The following is a 14,279-nucleotide window of genomic DNA, read 5'->3' as shown; positions in this document are numbered from 1 at the left end:
TTGGAACAAACATAAAATATTCAACAATTAGTTAAGAAAATCATGACTTACTAGTATAATGCCGAAAATTAGTGTTGCAGAAGAGAATTTGTTAAAATTTAAATGTTCATAAGTATAAAAAGCAGGTTATAAAACTGTATATTATGATGGTGAGTTGATAAACGTCAACCGGTTCTCTGCGGGTGGCTGGATTACAGATAAATATTCTTTTCCATTGTGCTTTGCTGAGCTTTCCAAATTTCCTTCACTAAGCTTTTACTTTAATAATAAACATGTTACCAAAATAATCTGTCCTTTATATGTGTATGTATGTACATGTAAATATGTGTTAATATGACAAAAGAATTGTTGTAAACTGTAGAACAAACTGATGAGTCATAAAATTGAAATGCATATAATAAAATTTCATTTAATAATTTATGAGTTGTCATATAGTACTAAGAAGAAATAAACACATAACCAAAACCCTGCCTCAAAACCAACATCTATTCTCTTCCGTGAGCTCATCATAAAATCCAAATAAGATCTGTACATGTGAAACCAGAAATGGTAATATCCAAACTAGACATATAAAATAAGTATCTACTAATACATATAGGAACATTTATTGATCTCAAAAAATTAGAGAAATAAAACAAGTTTCAAAAAGATGAGGGTGTATGTTATAATTTCTCTAAAATTGTTAACACACACAAAACAGTACTATATACTGTTTATCCATACATGCAAATACAATAAAAATGCAAAAAAAAGTACATGAGAATGATACCCACTCACTGTAGGACAGTCATTACCACTAAGAAAGGTGGAGGAAAAAAGCATGGGGGAGCATCAGGATTTAGCTGTAGCCTTAAAGTTTCTTTTTCTTTCTTTTTTTTTTTTTAAAGAGCACCAGAGTTTTGAAGTTACAATGTTAACAACTGTTCAATCAGGGATTTAGGTACATAGAAGTATTTTCATTCTTTTCTGTACTTTTCTGAAGATGTAAAATCAGAATACTTGTATTTATTAAAAATAAAACTTTGAGTTATATTCCGTTTTAGCTCCTGACTCCTTGTGCAGATTGATAAGGAGGAACAGATACAGTCTTCTGTCAATGGTCCTGGCATGGCTCCAGACTGTCATCTAGTGAGAGGCTAGAGAAACAGCTACTGTGTTTCCCCGAAAATAAGACCTAGCCTGACAATCCGCTCTAATGCGCCTTTTGGAGCAAAAATGAATATAAGACCGGTCTTATTTTAATATAAGACTGGGTATACTATAATACCGGGTCTTACATTCATTTTTGCTCCAAAAGACGCATTCGAGAGGATTGTGCGGCTAGGTCTTATTTTCGGGGAAACGGTATCCTCTTGAAAAAAGAACCCACAGAAACCCCTCTAAAGGAGACGTGGAGACAGTTAAGTCCTCAGTCCTGAGAGAAGCAGTCCAGAGGTCAGAACAGTTCCCAGCAAATCTGGGTACAAAGGAACCTGATAAATGAGATTGTCCTGCAAATCCAAGTTTTCAAATGGTTAGTTACTATCAAAATCATGTAGGTGTGTTTGGCCTTGAGCCAAGGAGCAAAACATCAAGTTTATGCAAAAGAGTGAAGGAGAGGCTGGGTAACCAAATGAAAGCAAAATCAGTGAGCAAACTCTTTCACCTGAAGATACAAACCCTCTTGGTTTCCCCAGCCGGAGGTGGGCTGTCACTGCGGTCCCAGCAAGGTTTCTCCCAGGTAACCAGGTGACAGCAGCAATCCAGTGGCCCCGCGATTTCCAGCATTGTATCTATGATTCATGCAACCCCTCTCACTCATCCTCTATTCAGGCAGTACTAAATAATGCGCAGGAGCATGGGCTTGGAGCCCGCCAAGCTGGGCTCATGCCTGGGCCCTGACCCTCCACTGGTTACATGACCCCGGCCAATACTCCACCTCACAGAGCTTCAAGTTCCCTCTTTTCTAAATCAGTAAATCTGTAGTATCTGGTTAAGCAAACTATTGGGAGGATTAAATTGGATGATATAAATTAACACTTTGCACTGTACTTAGTACATAGTTCCCTATTTACCAGGCACCAGACTTGATTCTGATGACAAAATGACAATCAACAGGGCCAGAGACCCTGTACTGATGCAGGTTACAGACTAAGAGGATGACACTGCCCTGAGGTCACTGGGGTCACCCCATGCCTCGACTTTAGAACTAGAAGTCAGACCAGCTACCTAATTTGTGGGGCCCAGTGCAAAATGAAAACATTTGCTGAGTGCCCAATATTAAACATATCAAGATGGTAACTGCAGAGCATTAGAGCAAACATAGGCCCTCAAAGTCACGTGCCCATGTAGCCAGCCCTGCTAGAAGTAAATGTGCTCAAACACTTTGCAGACACTCAGCAACGAAGGTCAACCAGAACTGGCCTTTTTAGATTCACCCAAACACCAGAAGCATTGGAGGAAAGGCCAGGAGAGGGGCCACAGCATAACGAAAGGGGGTTGCACACTCCAAAATAAAAGCCCACCATTTTCACAGTTAATGAAAAGTATAAGGGAAAGTCCTGTTTTATTGTCTACAATGCTGTTACCAGACCTTCCCTAAAAATCTTTCCTTCTTCCCAGTCTATCTCCGAAACAAGCCCTCCATCATTAATGTCATCAGGGGACTTTGCCCAGCTGAAATCCATCAGCAAAAGGCAACTTGGAGCCTAGTGTCTGTCGGGGACAGTCCCACTTCCCAGGCAGCAATTGGTACAGGCGTACAGCAGACTTCAAATAAACTGACTGCTTCAAAAGAAAACCGATGCTTGTGGCAAGCAGGATTGTGCCCCTCAAGTGACACTAGGGTCTGAGTAACCGAGTTGCCTGGAAACCCACTTGTGGTCACTTGATGAAACATTAGATGCTGAAGGTCAGCTTAGTGACCAGACTCAGGACATGATGGGTGGGAAGCTCAGGACAACACAGTTTTTCTATCCAGCCTTCTCCTGAACAGTCATTTAGGAGAACCCCATCCTTGAGGGGTGGGAACACCCATCAGCGTGCTTAGTTAGGATCCCTGGTTCCTTTACCCTTCGCTTCAGAAGCAGCATAGTATTTACATGAAAAACATTGTAAAAATTTCAACTGCATTCAAACAACTTTAACACCAAACTGGAAGGAAGGCAACGAAGAGGGAGGGCTCTGGGGCCACAATCGCAGCTGTTACCTGATGATAGCTGTGTGATCTTGGGGAAAAGGCCCAACATCTCTGAGCCTTGGTTTAACACCATTACATATGGAAAGCACGTACAACGTTGTCTGGCACACAATAATTGCTCAATAAATGTTAACTGATTGACCCTCATAACTCATATGCTTAACTCCCCCGTACCCCCAGCATGCCAACAAACACGTGGCTTAGGCATCCTTCAGAATGCAAGCTCCTAGAGCGCATGAATCATGCCCCCATGTGTCCTCTCCTAGGACTCACTACAAGACTGGGGGAACGGAAGCTAGAGAACCAGGGCTAATGGCTTTAACCAAAGTTCTTGCCTAATAGTATCAATGTTCTTTTTTTTAAAATAAATTTTATTGGGGAATATTGGGGGACAGTGTGTTTCTCCAGGGCCCATCAGTTCCAAGTCATTGTCCTTCCATCTAGTTGTGAAGGGTGCAGCTCAGCTCCAAGTCCACTCGCTGTTTTCAATCCTTAGTTGCAGGGGGCGCAGCCCACCATCCCATGCGGGAATTGAACAGGCAACCTTGTTGAGAGCTCGCGCTCTAACCAACTGAGCCATCTGGCCGCCCTAGTATGGATGTTCTTAAAACTTTTTTGCTATGAGACCTCTAGATAGTAGATCTGTTTATTGTGTTCACATTATTTTCATCTTATGATTTATTAATAAAAGAATATTTATGTGACAGTCTAATCCAGTTGCAGTTAAGACTAAAAAATGTTTGGCCTATATTGTTACTTTATAGTTAGTTTGACCAAAGTCAGAACATACAACTTGTAATGTTCATAGTCAGAGTTGAAAACAGCACGCTTTTGAGATAACTGAACAGCACATAAAATCACAAGTGTGCTTTCATTCCTCCTTTCGAATGAGCTCATTTACAACGTATTCGTTCCTATGGGCTCTGTCCTTTGTAGGACCATCATGCCTTGCTGTTCTTGGCTGGTTTTATCCTGCAAATAAAGGATTTATGCTGATCCATCTACCTTTTCTCACCTGATCTTCCCCACTGACACATACATTTTTATAATGGCAGGTACCGTCTATAATCAAGAAACTAGGCCACCAATCCACACAAGGGAGAAATCTAGAACCCTGGCTTTATTAAATCCCAAATGCAATATACAAATGCAATGATCATCAGTTGACAAGTAGCACCCAAGACTAATCAAACAATTTGAGTAATCACATTTTCAAGTCTAAGTTTGCATTTTAGTTCCCAAGAAACACACCTGTGAAATAAGACAGGAATCCACCAGAAAGCCAAGGAGCACATCCGAAGCCAAGGTTCCTCCTCCCTATGCGCCTCATCCAACCTGTCCTGCCACAGGTTCCTGTAGAGCCACAGGCCTGCCAGTCCGACAGCCCAGGGGAGCCCAGCTTGGGGCTCATCCCCACTGATAAGCAGGACCATGCAAAAAGCAGGGGTTCCATAAATATTTGTGGAGTGGATTAATGAAAATATCAGACTGTGGTTTTATTTTTATAGATATTAAACAATCCCCTACAGTCTATGACTTCCTGCTTGCTCATTACCACTCCAAATCTTTCCATAAGCTGAGACTAGTTTAAAAGGTAGCGCAATACCACTGAGCAGTAATCGTTTAATTCTACAGGGGACATAAGAATACTATCAGCAACGTAATCACATTATATTAACATCTTACATCTGAAAAGCAATGTGCTATTTATAAATTACTTTCCCTCCATTATCTCATTTAATCATTACAGGCATTACACAAACCATAACACATCTTACTGCAATTGTTTTGATGGGGTAGGTGAGAAACAGGGAAATCCAGACTAATCAACATATATGAGTCAGGGCAAAAAGAAAACTTTAAACTGAAAAGAATCTAGAAGTGGATCTCGTCCAACCTCCCAGAAAAAACTGGTAGACATGTTTTTTCTCGCTCATTATAATTTGACTCTTTTCTCCCGCCATGTTCGGAAAGCTCTGCACATTGTCTCACTAGTTCTGTCAGAAGAGAGAGTAAGATGTTGGTACTGCCTGTTGGAATAGCAGCAAAATCTTTACCCACAGACCTGACAGGTGTGAATACAGCCTTTAAAATCCACCATGAAAATGGGGGAAAGGTGTGTGGCCTCCTAGGTAGAGTCCCTTATCAATTGGAAAATCGAGATTTTTATATTTACATTGCCGCCCAGGCTAAACAAATTATATCTTGATAATCTGAAACTGAAGAGTAGTAAAAGATACATTCTGCATTCCCCAGAACAAAACACCTTATCCAAACAGATTTTATCTTGTTTCAGTTTAGAAGCTGGTGAGAAAAGTAGAATTGCCCCTTCTGTCTCAAATTGCTTCAACTCAATAAATAAACATTGGGCACTGGGTGATACATATAATTATTTAGCATCAGCAAATTGTCATTATCTCCCTGAACTGAAATCAATAAAAACACTACCTTAAATATTAAGGCACTATCCCTGTCCCTCAACTTATCTGTCACCTCTCATTGAGAATATTTCTTTTCAATTAGGAAATCAACAGCAAGTTCTAAAATCAGGGCTTCATCATCTGTTTTAATGCCGCAATCCTATTAAAAGCTGTTAAAAATAGCACCTCTACCTTTCTCTCATTTCTCTTCCTTTCTACTCTCCTCCAAATAACAAAGATTAAGTGATGACATCCAGTCCAAAGAACAATGGACAATACATACACACACAAAGCTTCCTCTTCCAGCTTCCAACAACAACAACTAAGCCTAACACCTATTAAAAGGAAAAATGAAGGAAAGATGGCACACCATTATTCTTATCAAGTTCACAGACAGGGTGCTTACTCTAGTCCACAAGCTCAGCAAAATCTGAAGAGTCAAACTCAGAATGAAAGGAGCATTTTTTTTTTCTGGAAGGCAAGTAAAAATAACTTAGGAATTGATTTGTTTTAAAAATAAGACCCCAAATACAGTCAAGAAAACTGATTTTCATTTTTCAGAAACAGATTTTTAATAAACACCATATAAAGATTATGTGTAAGAAAACAAGTCAATCTGACAGGCAAGAAGAAAGGAATGATGTGTGGCATATCATTTTCTCTGAGAGTAGATAAGCAAAAAGTAAACACAAAAGACAACCTCGAGAGGTTTTGTGTATGTGTTTTTTTCAGTCCAGTTTCAGTAAAAAACTGAACTTAATGTTTAAGGATTTTCTCAAATCTTGTCACAGGGGATACTTGGCACACATAAAAACTGATTTATTTCCTTTAAGATTTTTCTTTTCTCACCTCAAAAGACTAGTCAATGATTTTTATGGGGCTGTTTCACTGCACATGTGAATTATTTAAGAGTATAGTTAAAGTGACCAAATCATGATATTTTTATACCAACACAATAGAGAGGCAGGGAGGGATAGATATAAAAACAAAAAGGCCATGTCAAATTTGAGGCCCACTGATTTTGACACAAAACTGTTAGCAAATTGACAAAGAAATTTATCTGCTTTTAAGGTAGCCTAAAGCCCCACACACATTCACCCACCCCACCCTTAGATTCTCCATCTAGAAATTAATCTGAGTTTTCAATTTTTTTTTTCTCACTAAATGCTTTAGTGGGTTTGGCACCTCAAAGACAGCTTTATGCTGCAATTTGTAAATTTAAAACTCATTCAGTAAATAAAGAAAATACTGTAATAAAATGATCAGAACTACCTGACTCCTTTTTAGGCACTACTTAAGTATCCAAAATTAGTTTTCAATAGTATAGGTAATGCTACACTTTCCTACTTGGTAATTATCCTCAACAAACTTTGACTTTAATTTGGGCTACTGTAAGAATATCCACAGTACTGTATTTATAAAACAAACTGCAAAATAATCAGTTATTTAACTTAGAAAATAATCTTTGAAAAACATTTGGCAACTCTCTTAACCTACAAGGCACTCTGCATTTTAAAACACACAATCAGATAATCCCTTAACTGGCTCCAGGTGTGGGTTGGATAACGTCCCTGTATCACAAAGATAGAGGAAGTTACTGACAACAAAACAATTTGAACTCAGAATTTTTCACTCTGCTCCATTCACAAGGTCATGTGTTAATTGCAATCAGCACCCTTCCCCACACGATCATCAAACCTTGAAGCTTTAGGAGAAACATTTCCTTCATGTAAAAAGCCCAAATACAAGATAACATGACAAAGTCCTTGTCCAGCGTCTCTTGATCATGAAAGTATTCAATCTTTCTTAATACACTTTAAGTGTAATTCCTAGAAGGCACTGGAAAATCTCTGCCAGGCCAATCTACAGTCGAAAACCGCCTGCATGTGTCCGACAAGATGACAGGAGAGTAATGTTTTTAACCATCTTTAATCTGTATGGCAATAGCGGTTCCGGCTAAGAAGGTAAACCTGGTCATTGCATAGGATCGAAAAGAGCCAATGTCAATCAGGATCCCCTTGAACACAAACATGCAGCTCTGGGGGAATATATGCTTTCTGGAAGAATATATTCTTTCTGGAACAATACAAGGTGCTTGCATAATTCCACACACACACACACACACACACACACACACACAAACACACACACACACATGTCTATTTTTAAAATAATGTTCAGTCCCAATATTGTACTGACACTTTTCCCATCTAAACTTCTCAGCGCAAGCCTGGCCTAAACATGCAACTAACTGGTATCCAATGCATGCACATGGTAAACGAGGCATGCACCCACGACCGTAACGGTGGGGCAATACCTGCCCCTACCCAGTCCTGTTCTGGCCAGGCTGCGATGCAGTTTAGTCCCGTCTACTTTATGGTAATGTGCTTTTAAAACCTCGCCGCGACCGAGGTCATAGCTTTAGAGATCTAATAACAACCAAATGACCGGGGCTGCCGGGCACTTAGTGAGCCATTCTGGTTATGGCTCTTTAATAGGACCTGGAGTTCTGCTAAAGGGAGAGCGGAAAACTCCTGCTTCCCCAGAAAGAAAGTGCTTTGCGGGGAGCACAGGGGGAAGCAAAGAGGTCGATCGCGGGCAGGGGACGCCCGGCCGCCGCGGCCCCATCTCTGCCGCAGCCCCAGCGAGCCCCCGGCCCCGCAGGGAGGCTGATCGCACTTGCACCTTTACCTGTCAGCTCCGCCACCCCTTCCGCCCGCCCCTCCGAATCCCCCGCACACTTCTAGGGGCGGCTGCGGGAGAAAGAACCCCAAGGCATCCTATCCCAAAGAAAGAAAGCAAAAAGGCTGTTCCTCCAGGCGGGGGACAGTAGGCACATCGGGGTCCGAGAGGCGACACGCCACCCCCGCCCCACACCTACCAGATAATCCATGTACAGAAACGCCTCAGTTATCTGGAGATCAGTCATCCGGCAGCCTAAAGCATCCGGAACGGCTCCGAACCCGGAAAAAAAAGCAGCGTCTCGGGCTGCGAGCGAGCAGTCCCTGCAAAAGCCAGCAACACCGAATAGAGCCGAGAGCAGCCGAGGAGCCGAAGCTTACACCAGGGGAGCGGCGATTGGCCGGGAGGGCGGGCAGAAGAAAAGGAGAGCGCTTATTGGCTGTGGCGCCTATAAAACGCAGGCCGCTGCGGGTGGCAGGAGAGAAGCGCGGGAGCGTCGAGGGCCCTGGTTCCTGTGAAGAGGGCGGAGGGGCGGGAGCTGGGGCGGCGCAGGCGGAAGAGCGAGCCGGGAAGAGCGGAAAATCGGCGGGTGCCGCTGCCTCCGGGGTTCTGGGCTTCCATAGTGCCCCAACTGGGTAGAGCGGAGCAGAGCTGCTCCAGCGCCGGAGAGCGTTAAGGTCCCCTCGCACTCCCCACCCCCGCTAGGCAGCTAGAGCCGAAACGCCGGAGGAGTGGTCACCACTGACACTTAGTGTCCCTCTTCGGAGCTTTTTCCTGAAGCTTCTGCAGCCTCGAGACGGCCCCGCGGGGACGCTCCAAGTGTGTAGGAGAGTATGCTGAACTGGCACGCCTGTGACTCGGGGACGGTCCCTCCCCACCTTTAATTAGATGGGAAACTGAGAAGGCGGACAGCTCCAGCCTGATGTCCCTGGGGAGACAGAGAAGCCCCCGGCGCGGCCAGAGGTAACCCAGGAGGCTACCTCTAATCAGATTGCCCCTGCAGAATTCGCTCTCCTCCACGTGAAAGGCAAAGAAAAAAAGTTGGGGGACTTGGTAGAGTTGATTGTAGACCTCCAACACTCGGGAAGAAAAAGCTGGTCAGTTGATTGCATGTTTGGAGTCCAATTGCACTGAGCACAAATCATCGGCTCTGAAGAAAATGAGCAATAGAAGGAGAAGCTCTCTGAAAAGACCCAAGTAATAAAGTATTTGTGACCCGTTGTCATTGTAAGAGGTAAAAGTATCTATGAGCAGGTGCACTTGAGACCTGGTTAAAAAAAAAAACAAACAAAACAAAAAAAACACCTGGAAATCGGCAGAGATTCCACTATTGCATTAAGTTTGGGGAGGAGGAAAGCTGGATAAGAACACTCAAGGCTCGCTTATTTTATTTATTTATTTATTTATTTATTTATGACAGAGGCTATGAATAACCAATTCAATAACAACAATGCCAGCCATATCTATGGTATCAGGCTCAGGGGACTGAAGTGCCCCCCCACAGGTTAAGGAGGATAAGGGATTGCTCTCACATATTATTGGGGCTTCCATACAATAACGTTTCAAGAGTGAAACTTGAACTTAAATCTTTCTGAAGCGACTACCTAACTGGTATAAAAGTTGTTTTAGGAGTCGGATTTTTATTTTTCCTCAATTTGGCACCTTTCTCTTTTGTATCCTCAGGAATGAATTTTTACACAATAAGCTTACCTGGGGCCACCAAAACAGTTCTATTAGATAACAATGGAATTCACTCTAAATATGTACATACCAGGAACAGAGGGAGTGTGGCTCTTCAGTGGGAGATCCAGGTGGTGAGCCTTGAGATTTGGGGTATCCTATCTCATCTTGCAGCTGAGAACTGAGAATTCCTATGGGCAGACGGTTTTTTGAAGGAACTTATTAGTACAGAGCTTGACTTTGCTCATCTAATTTACAGACAAGGGACGTGTATAAACATTTCTAAAGAAATTTCAATGAGTTTTTGCCTATGTAGGAGCTAACTAGACTCAATTACATTAAGTCATTAGATCCAATTTTGATTGTTCTTAGCATTCTAGGTCAAACACGTGTAGGTTTAGAAGAGATTTTGACCTGGATTCTGGAGGTGAAGAACTTCCATAAACCTATAGCACAATTGCTTGAAATTAATTGCAGAAGTTAAAATCTTCTCAAACTTGCTAGCAAAAATAATTCAAATAGACAAGGAAACTTTTGTTTTTGTTTGTTTGTTTGCCTTCTTTCCATGAATAAGCATATTGCAAATAAGATAGAGCTTGAATTAGCCAAGAGACACTTTTTGGCCCATTTTCTTAGTGATAAATGATGTCTTCATGATTGCCAAGTCAAGACTCCTCAGAGGCCTGTCAGTTTCTTTGCAGGGGAAGATAACCACCCAGGAGCAGTTGGCTCTGCCCTTCCTTTCAAAGTTAACCTTAGAGAAAGTCCTGAAGAAGGTCATTAGGCTAAACATGGTCAGTCTGCCTTTAGGAATTAGTAAATGGGTCCAAAGCATCTCTCTGCTTTGGATCCAGTTCAAGGAAAAGTTCCAAAGGCTGCACCATAGTACTCACCCTCCCTGTTCCACACCATTTGCACATTCATTAAAACTGGCACCAACCAAAACCTTGTGTTTACTGTAATATAATAAAAGAATCATGTATTGCCTTTTGGAAAAGAGTCCTTAGAAAGGAAAACACACACAAACACACACACACACACACACACACACACAAAAAAAAAAAACCTGAAGCTTCAGAACTCCCTAAGGAGCACATTCTTCTAATTAGATGTTAATCTTCTGGGATGTTAATATGTCCACTCTTGTGCAGAAGAAAGAGGCCAACTACTAGATTATGCTAGTATAAATATATAATACACCATGCATTACATGAAGCTGAAGTCATAAAGTTGGTAGCAATAGCAGTAATCCTCCCAATTTGTGCTTTTAAGAAGAGAGTGTTGAGAGGTGAGAATGCATTCATTCAACCTATCCCACTATATGCCAAGTAACAGACTGCAGTCTTGAATAAACACGATCTCATTAACGTAGCCCTGCCTTTGCTCTCTTCCAGACGCATAAGAAAACATGTATAAACTCATGAGGTAATTGCATTACTATACAAGTTGAGGATAGAGGCCCTCACTGTCGCTTGTCAAAAGCAAGGAGAAATTCTTTTGACAGTCCATACTCTACAATTCCATAAACAACACCGGAGGAAATTTTTTGTAAAAGTGTTCCTTGTAGGAAACAAAAACAGAAATGCATTTTTGCAACTTGGTCTCCCAAATTCTACCATCCAGAAAAAACAACATATTAGTGACTATTTCCATCTACTCCTTTTTTGTTGTTCATTTGATACATCATAAATTTGGGAAGAATGCTCTCTCTGCTAGTTTTGTATCATGCTTGCTGAATATATAAAATTCGCCACATCATGAAACTCTTCATAAATGTTTAAATGGCTATATAAAGCTCTATTGCATAAATGTGCTATGTTAACAAATCCTGTTATATGTTACTGTTATAAATACTGCCGTGAATAGTTGTTTATTAAATTGTTCACATCTCAGTGTTCTACAGAAAATGTCTAGAAATGGAATTACTGGTACAAAGGGCATAACACTTTTAATACTCATTTTGTACTAGTTTATACTCATTCCCCCACCCTGGCCCCAGAGTGCTTATCTTCCCTCATTCTTGCCTTGATTGAGTATATTATTCCTTAATAGCTAAGAGATGGTATCTTTCATCAGAGTAACTCTTAAACGATGGACAATCGTTTCAGAAAAAGTGGAGATGTCAACACACTGAAATCTGCACAGGTCATCAGGTACTTTGTTTGCTCACTTACTGCCCCAATAACCCTTGTGACCTTAAAATTCTCTTCTGAGCTCTTTGCAGGGCCTTGACCTCCCAACGTCTGATTTACCCCAGTTCCCTTCCCTATTTCCTAAACCTAAACAAAGTACCACTGTATCCTATAAGATGAACGTCACCAGAGCAGAGTGACCACACATGAAGCTACTAACAGAACTTTGTTCATAAATGGAAGAGATCAGAATGTGATTGGGGGAGCAAGGACTTAACCTACAAAGATAACTCACCTCTTCCAAAATGGATTTACTGGGTCTTGGAATATTAAAGCCAAGATAAGGCATTTAAAATGAATCACCACTTAGAGTGACAAATAATTATACCAGAAAAACATAACTAGACCTCACAAGCAATGACTTGTTCAAGCACCAAATATCAAGAAGCTGTGCAAATTCCTCTCGATACTTCCCCAGGATCATTTACTCTCTTAGACAGGCTACTGCATTGCTGATTATATTAATATTAGTTTTCTATTGCCACTGTACAAATTACCACCAAGTTAATGTCTTAAATTTGTTCTCTTACAGTTCTGTAAGCCAGAAGTCCTGAGTTTTATGGAGCTAAAATCAAGGTGTTAGCAGGCTGGTTCCTTCTGCATGTCCCAAGGGAGAATTCCTTCCTTGTCTTTTCCAGCTTCTGGTGACTGTCTGCATTCCTTGGCTTATGGTCTCATCACTCTAGTCTCTGCCTCTGTGGTCACATGGCCTTCTCCTCTTCTGTGGTCTATCCTCCTTCTGCCTCCCTCTTATAAGGACAATTGTGATTGCATTTGGGGCCTACCCAGATAATGCCGGATAATCTCACCACCTCAAAAATCCTTAATTTGTCACACCTGCAAAGTCACTCGTGCCATATCAGGTAACACAGGTTTCTGGGATTAGGATCTGACATCTTTGGAAGCATTATTCAACCTAACATACTGATCTTATGATATACAGAAAAAGCAAATACTTCCATGGAAATCCAAAGTGACAAGCACAATTTACTAATGCATAGGAATCAGAAAAGTGGGGATAAATTCCCAACTTCAGAAAGCATTTGATTAGTTAAAACTCTGTGATGCCACCTCAGTATTCTTTCCAATTCTATTTACACAGTTCTGTTACTTCTTATCTGGCATTTGATTATATTTTTCTTCCTATGTTATACTTTTAAAAAAATAACCTCATTGAAATATAATTCACACCATACAGTTCACCCATTTAAAATATACAATTCAGTGGTTTTAGGTGTACTTTCAGATTTGTGCAACTATAACATGGTCAGTTTTAGACCATTTCATCACCTCTAAAAGAAACACTGAACCTTTTAGGTATCAGCCACCACCCCCTACCCTCACCCTTAGGAAACTACTAATCTACTTTCTGTCTCTACAGATTTCTCTGTTCTGGATTTTCATATTAGTAGAATCACATAGTACATGGTCTTTTGTGACTGGCTTCTTTCATTCTACGTAGTTTTCAAGGTTCATCCCTGTTGTAACATGTACATTCCTTTCGGCGGCCAAATAATATTCCATTGTATGGATACACCATACTTCTTTTATCCACTCATCCATGGATGGAGATTCGGGTTGTTTCCACCTTTCAGCTATTATGAATAATGCTTCTCTCCTATTACACTTTTTGTCTCCATTTCTTTTGATCACTTTCAATATTCACTTTTTATTCAGATATCTTCCTCTCATTTCTTTTCCTTCCTTGCCCATAGCTAAACTTTCTACTTCATAGTAATCTTGTTCTGCCCAAAGATGAATGCTATTTCCTTCCTTCAATGTTTATGACTTTTCTTATAAAGAATATTATTTATCTGCGTATCAGTCTTAGTCCTTCCCTCCACAACTTCTTGAACTCCATTAGTAGCTTTTTCCATCTAGATAGAATACAGAGGGATAAACTCTCTGAACATATTTTAATTGCAGTGTTATGATAGTTTTGAATCTTCTGTGGGATGAAACATCTGAATTGCTTTGTCCTGCATTATGGGTAATAATATGCTAAGTTCCTTGAAAGTGTTTGAATAATCAAGATTATAGAAAAATAACTAGACTATAATAAAAAATTAGAATAGTGAACCCCAAAATTCAGCTATGTACCCTCAACTGTAAAATAGTCATTATTCT

At 40.8% G+C, this 14,279-nt stretch overlaps 1 protein-coding gene across 4 annotated transcripts in view; it reads right to left on the bottom strand.

Annotated features, from left to right (window-relative positions):
* Window positions 1-8,749, bottom strand: part of ARL15 (ARF like GTPase 15) — a 386,140-nt gene extending 377,391 nt beyond the window's left edge. For 2 of the 4 annotated variants that reach the window (XM_081053528.1, XM_081053530.1), the window contains exon 1: window positions 8,480-8,546. Coding sequence is in view for 2 of the 4 variants with exons in the window: in XM_081053529.1 (XP_080909655.1) it covers window positions 8,480-8,527 (48 nt within the window). In the remaining 2 variants the exon portion in view is untranslated. Of the gene's footprint in view, window positions 1-8,479 lie in introns of all 4 variants that reach the window. The other 2 variants (XM_081053529.1, XM_081053527.1) reach the window with 2 other exon arrangements.
* Between the last annotated feature and the right edge of the window lie 5,530 nt (window positions 8,750-14,279).

This window comes from Rhinolophus hipposideros (assembly GCF_964194185.1).
Source record: "Rhinolophus hipposideros genome assembly, chromosome: 7".
Classification (NCBI taxonomy): Eukaryota; Metazoa; Chordata; class Mammalia; order Chiroptera; family Rhinolophidae; genus Rhinolophus; species Rhinolophus hipposideros.
This window is presented reverse-complemented; position numbering and strand designations above follow the sequence as displayed.